Genomic DNA, 6,897 nt, shown 5'->3' on the forward strand with positions numbered 1-6,897 from the left:
GCCTGGCAAGGATGCTGAGAGCAGCTTTGTAAGGACACCTCAGAAAGTGGGATCTCCTCTTGCTGCCCCAACATCCCCTTCACAGCACAGCTCCAGCTGAGCCACGGCTTTCCAGGCACCGTGATGAGGGAATGTTGAGTATCCCCATCAGCTCCATGCAATTAAGAATCCCTCCTTTTTATCCATGCCCTGGGCAGTGCCAGGTGCCTGGGTTCCTCCCTACGTGTTCTCCCACAGCTGCACCCTGCACCCCACACTGGATGGAGCAGCAGCTTTGGCTGTGGAGGTGGGGAAGGACACACATCCCCCTCCAGCTGTGGAGGGGGGGAAGGACACACAGCCCTCTCCAAGCCCAGTCCCAGGGAGAGGGGATCTCGCAGGGGCACCTGCTCAGCCTGCCAGCAGGGAGACTCCAGAATGCAGCTGGGGACGGTGCAGGGATGTATTTATAGGTCACTCTGTCCCCCAGGGTGCAGCTTACAGGCAAAAGAAGAGTTGAAATAGGCTGAGGGATTCCCCACTTAGAGCCTGCTTTGGTTTTGGCTATTTCAGTCTAAATTTGGGGCAGAAAGTGGTCATTTCCCAGCCAGATCTGACAGATGGGTTTCCAGAGCCTGTACTGCTCTCAGTCCCAGTGGAGCTGCTGGCTGGTCTATCAGGGTCTGACCCATCCATTTTCCATCCTTGCACAGCCAGCAGCCACCCCAGGCTCCCCCAGGACCCCAGTCCCACACCTGTGCCTGGGAAGGGTTTGTCCTGCTGCCAGCCTTGGCTCCCCTGCCTGCACCATCCCCGGCATCCTCCCAGCTTCAGGCCAGCCTTGGGCATCTGCCTCCATCACCTCACAGGACAACTCCACTGGGCTTGATCCCCGGCACACCCCACGTCACTGACTGAGCCCACCCACACCCAGGCAGGACAAGCCCCCAGAATTCCACTCCAGCACTGCTGCACACTTCCCTGTGCCCCGTTCCCATTAAACATGTTTCACTAGAAAAATCCCAACAGTGCCACAGGAATAGAGCCACCCCAGTTCTCAGAAGGGGTTTTGAGTTAGCACAAACCACCACCACTTCTCCTTTCCCCTCAGTGACCCCCGAGGAGCAGAGCAGCACTTCCCCAGGTAGTGCTGGCTGCTCTGGCAGAGGCAGAGCTGCTGTGAGCAGAGCTGGGTGGAGGAAACCCCCGGGCACTGCCTGCCAGAGCAGGGCTTGCACAACAAGGAGGAAGGATTTCTCTTGTTTCCTTTGTATGTTTAATCCAGCAGTCACTGGAGAAATATAAATCCATGATAAAATATCACTGAGGGATATCATTTACTCTCCTGCTTTTCAATCAATATTTCCTGTTGTTGCAACTTGGGCTGTTTTCTAATGGACTTTTCTAGCCCAGACTGTGACTTAGTGAAGAAACAACACCCCAAAATGTGTCTTTGAGCCCTGCTGACAACGCCTGTCTTTATCAGCACACCCGCTTGGTGCAGCTCAGGGCTGCCTGCGAGTTTGGCAGTGCTGGAAAGCTGTGGCTACAGAGACCCTTCTCCACAGCACCCAGGTGATGTTTGCTCCAGCCTGGGGCACTTTGTGGAGGCTGGTTACAGGTCTGGAAGACTTTTTGAGTTGGCTACAGGTGGGAATAAATAAAAGGAACTGCTGGAAGGTGGGGGGGAAGCAGTGCTGAAGAAAATTGTCACAGAATCCCAGAGTGGTCTGGGTTGGAAGAGACTTTAAAAACCCATCCGGTTACAACACCTTCCTCTAGATCACATTGCTCCAAGCCCACTCCAACCTGCTTCCACACGTGGGGCATCCACAGATTTTCTGGGCAACCTGTCCTTTCAGCCAAGGAATGTTTGATGTCTTGTCCACTCAGCTCTCACCAGCACCAGCTGAAGGTTTCTGCTGCAGACACATTCCTTGAGGATTCCCAGCGCTCCATCACCAGAGACAGCCTTCACCCTTTGGGTACCATTAGGGCAGGAATGGCAGCTCTCCCAGCACCTCATGTCCTGCATCCATCAGCTTTCCGTCTTGACCTACACTCCTGACCACCCCCTATTAATGACTCTTCCCGAGCCCTTCCTCTTCCTCAGCCATTAGTAAGGGCTGGACACCCCACACCGATTTTTCACCATTTTCAGCAACTTCTCCTTGAGCATGAGGAAGACAACCACGAAGGCCACCAGGAGCGTCAGGCAGGTGGGCAGAGCCAGCACCAGGTAGAGCAGCTCCATGTTGGCCGTCTGCCATTGGCAGCTCTGCAGGACGGGCTGGGGCAGTGCGCCAGGGCTGAGCGCGCGGGGGCCGTGCCTGCAGGTCACCTGCTGCCCGTCAGGGACACGCAGCCCCTGGGCCTGCTGCAGGGCGTGCCACCAGCCCAGCGTGCAGCAGTTGTAGGGGTTCTGGCTGAGGTAGAGCTCCCGCAGGCTCCTCCGGTGCCTGGTGTGGCAGGTCCTGTGGCAGTGCTGGCAGCCGTTTGTCCCGCAGGTCCAGGCTGCGCAGCCTCAGCGCGCCCAGCCAGGCGGGGAACGTGGCCAAGCAGTTCCCAGAAAGGTCCAAGCGCACCAGGCTGCTCAGGGCAGAGAAGTCCATGGTGGAGGAGAGGCTGGTGTTCCTCAGAGACAGCACCTGCAGTGTCAGGACAAGGTCCTGCAGCCACGCCAGGTCCCCGGACAGCAGCTGGCGGTTGTCAGAGAGGTCCAGGTGCATCAGCGATGTCCCCTGGAAGGGGCGGCCGCCCATCCCCTGCAGACCACAGCCAGACAAGGAGAGGTGGCTCAAGGTCTCCACACCCCTGATGTCCACGCAGGAGAGACTCTCGGCCTCACCTGGCTGGGGACAGAGGTCAACCCGGTTGTAGCTGAGGTCCAGGGTAGTGATCTTCCTGGTGTGGGTGAAAATCCTGGGAGGAAGAGCCTGCAGCCTGTTGGTGCTGAGGTTGAAGAGCTGCAGGCTGGGCAGGATGTCCCCAGCGCCCACCTTCACCCCCAGCTCCACCAGCTGGTTCTGGCTGAGGTCCAGCACTGTCAGCCTGGCCAAGGGGTCCTCCTCCGACAGGTGAAATGCCTCCAGGCAGTTCTGGTTGAGCTTCAGGTGAGTCAGGGAGGGCATCTGGGCCAGGAAATCATCTGGCAGGCCCCAGACCTCGTTCTGGCTCATGTCCAGGAGGCGCAGGGAGGAGAGGTTGCTGTGGCAGAGCTCGTCCCAGAGCCTGACCGTGGTGATGTTGGTGGAGTTGCCATCAATGATCAGGAACTGCATGGTGACGTTGGCCAGGGAGGTGCCGTTGGGGAGCCTCTGGTAGAAGCTCATCCTGTTGTCCTGCAGCAGCAAGGAGTGCAGCTTGCTCTGCCTGGGCAGCACAGGGAAGAACAGCAGGCGGTTGTGGGACAGGTCCAGCACCTCCAGCTCAAAGAGGTCATTGATTTCCATGGTCAGAAACCACTCAATGACGTTGTTGCTGAGATTGAGCACCCTGAGCTGGGTCAGGTCAAACCCTACCAGACACGGAAGGTAATTGTAAGCTAAGTTGAGCCTCTGCAGCCTCTGCAGCCCTTCAAAGGCATTGTCAATCTCAAAGATGTAGTTCTTCTCCAGGTTCAGTTCCAGCAGCTCTGTCAGGTTTGTGAAGATAGACGAGTCCAACCTCATGATGATGTTCCTGGCCACAGACAGGGACTCCAAGGAAGAGAGGTTTGAGACTAAAACTGATACCATGTCCTCCCTGAGCTGGTTTCCAGCCAGATCCAGCATCCTCAAGGCCGGCAGAGCAGAAAGAGCAGCGGCTGTCAGTGAGTAGTTGGTGAAGAGCAGGTTGTCTTTCAAGGAGAGCACCTCCAGGCCTTGGCTGCTGAGGAAGGCACCGGGCTCAATGAGCTCCAGGTGGTTCCTGGTCAAGCTGAGATGCCAGAGCTGGGGATACAGGAGCAGGGAGGCATTGCCCAGGACCTGGATAGTGTTGTCATCAAGAAACAGCTCCTCGGTATCGCCTCGAAGGTTTCCTGGGATGGAGCTCAGCCATCTGCCAGTGCAGTCCATGATGCTCTGCACCTGAAGGAAGAGGAGGATATCTAACACCACCGTGGGAGGCAGGAGATGAAGAGGGACAAGTCTGGGGAGCACAGTAAGGGGGAAGGAGGCGGCTCTTTGGTCGTAGCCTTGGCACACCAGTCCACTCCAAGCCAGTAGCTGGGAGGGAGAAGGTCTGGAGATGCTGAGCTGCCTGGGCTTTGCCAGGCAGGATCAAGCACTCAGAGGGCTGAGGGTTCACAAGAGAGGACTTACAAGCTCACAGCCCCCAGGAGATGGTGCCCAGGCTGCATCCATCCTGCTTCCCCATCCCACTGCCAGGAGGAGAAGGAGCAGGGAGAGACCAGGGAGCGGGGCCTCCATCTCAGTGGTGGCACTCCTGTGGAGAGGGAGACAGAGGGGAGGAGGTCAGGAGCTGCAAACAGTTCACCCCAAAATGCTCAGGTGATGCTGCCCATGGAATAAGGGGCACAGAGCCTCAGCACTGAGCCCACCCACCCCAGCAGAAGCCCTGGTGGGGCTCCCCCAGTTTGGGGAAGGGCAGGCACGGGGGTGGCAGTGCATGGGGGGAAGGCACCGTCACTGCTGCACAGCTGCTTGTGGAGGCCACTGAGCTGCATCCTTCCTGCAGGGCGTCCCCCCAGCAGGGCTCGTGTGCCCCCTCTTGGCACCAAACACTCCCCAGGGGACACCAGCCCACCCCCCCAAGTCCCCCCAGTGCCCATCCCTGCTGCAGACCCTTCCAGGGAAGCAGAGGCTCTCCAGCGGGAGCTGCCCCATCACTGACCTGGTGGGAGCGGAGCTGACGGCATTTGCATCTGGGGAAAAGCTGAAACTCAGGCAAATGAGCAGTGAGGGCTCAGCCAGTGTTTGACACACGGCACTTTCACAGCTGCCACTGCATGAAGGAGAAACAGGGTTATTTTGGGCAGCCCAGGGAGCCAGAGCCTCGCAGCACAGAGGGAGCAGAGCATGTCCTGGGCTGTGTCCTTCTTTGGGACAGCCAAAGTGTTGAGCTGATGCCTTATCAAAGCAGGATTTATTTCTCTGGGGGAGATGGAGAGGTAGTCCCCTTTCCCCAGGCTGCAACTGACACACAGCACCTTTCACCCTCTCAAGTCCTTGGGGTCCAGCAGCAACTCACACCCAGGCACGGTGGTAGGAGAGGGACCCTGCTGTCCTGAACCTCGGTCCTTGCTGCACCCAAGGAACATCAGCTTTGGTTCTCTGCAGAAGCTCCCACTTTCCTTCACCCACCTCAACCTTCCTCAGCTTCTCCCAACACCAGAAGCACCTCCATCCTCCCAGTGCTCCCTGGAGCTGGTGGGATGGCATCTGGCCAGCCAGGAGAGGAGGCAGCAGCCCCAGCAGGAAACCCTCACCCACAGCCCTACACCAGAGCCCACATCCAAGAGCTCTGGGAGCTGCCGGGCTGCTCCCCACGCTTCACACCAACCCCAGCACGAGCCCACGCAGCCACAGCCCTTCCAGCACGGCTGTTGGTGACACACAGGTCCCCAGGCTGGCACAGGGAACCCCGTGCTGGGTGTTTCCCCCAGCACAGGTATGGGGAGCAGTTACTCACCGCGTGGGCTTTGGCACGCTCCATCCTGCAGCCCCTCAGCTGCGCTCAGGGGGTCCTGGGGACAGGGCTAGGGGTCTGTGTGCCACCCTCAGGGTCCGTGTGCCACCCCGGGGGTCCGTGTGCCGCCCTCGGGGCCGTGTGCCACCCGCCCTGTGGCTGAGCACCAATTTAGGCTTTGCGGAAGGAGCTGACGGAAGCTGCAGTCACATGGAGGCAGCGAGCGGGCCCTGCTGCTCTGCTCACTGAGCACAGCACTCCCTGCACGGGTCATGCACTCACTCACACCCTGCAGGGAGGAACCACGGGGCCCAGCAGGCAGCCAGGGTGTCACACAGCTCCTGGGGACAAGCCTGGCGTGGTGACTCCTCTGCGCAGCTCCAGCAGCAGGGCCCACGCTCAGCCCGCAGAGATGGTGCCTGGCGGTGGTTCTGCCCTGCACAGCCATGCCATCACTGCTGCAGGATGGAGAAATGCCACCCCTGCATGGCCCCCATTCCCCCTGTGTCCCTCCAGAGCCCTCTTGCCCCCAGCACCCAGCCCAGGGGTGTGACAGGAGCCAAGGGATGCGTGTCCCATGGGGGAAGACGGTGCTGGTATTTCCTGTTGCATCCCAAGCCAAGGTGGACATGTCACAGGTATTGAGTGTCCAGTAAATTTGGGATGCTGTCACACACATCTTTTATGAAAAATCCTTTCCTTGGGATTTTTTCCTCCTGAGAAGCTGAGGGGCCTCAGGAACAAAATGTAACCAATGATTATCTGCTGCTGTGGAATGCAACAGGTGCATCTGTGATTGGCCCATGTTGGTTGTTTCTAATTAATGGCCAATCACAGTCAGCGGGCTTGGACTCTCTGTGCAAGCCACAAGCCTTTGTTATCATTCCTTCTTTTTCTATTCTTAGCTAGCCTTCTGATGAAATCCTTTCTTCTATTCTTTTAGTATAGTTTTAATATAATATATATCGTAAAATAATAAATCAAGCCTTCTGTAACATGGAGTCAGATCCTCGTCTCTTCCCTTATCCTCGGACCCCTGTGAACGGCGTCATGGGATGCCAGTGCCTGTCCCTCACATTGTCTAAGTGAGATTCAGGATGCTCCTATCCCCCTGCTCACAGACCTTTGGGTGTCCTGGAGCAGCTGGGGATTTCAGCAAACCCAAGTCAGAACCACCTGGATGCAGGCACCTCCTGAGTGCTAATCCCCATGTGAAAGTCAGCATAAATGGCTTTTCAGGAAACAAAGATCCACATTTCCAAGGCAATATGCACAGGGAGGTCCCCT

The 6,897-nt window shown here is 57.7% G+C and overlaps 1 protein-coding gene across 1 annotated transcript; it reads right to left on the reverse strand.

Moving 5' to 3' along the window:
• Nucleotides 1-1,267: 1,267 nt before the first annotated feature.
• NRROS (negative regulator of reactive oxygen species) lies at nt 1,268-4,415 on the reverse strand. The gene is given in 3 exon segments (XM_005425053.3): nt 1,268-2,435; nt 2,437-4,049; nt 4,284-4,415. Coding segments are annotated over 3 exon segments (2,061 nt in total). The 5' UTR covers nt 4,392-4,415; the 3' UTR covers nt 1,268-2,095.
• Nucleotides 4,416-6,897: the final 2,482 nt, after the last annotated feature.

This window comes from Geospiza fortis, unplaced genomic scaffold (assembly GCF_000277835.1).
Source record: "Geospiza fortis unplaced genomic scaffold, GeoFor_1.0 scaffold118, whole genome shotgun sequence".
Lineage (NCBI taxonomy): Eukaryota > Metazoa > Chordata > Aves > Passeriformes > Thraupidae > Geospiza > Geospiza fortis.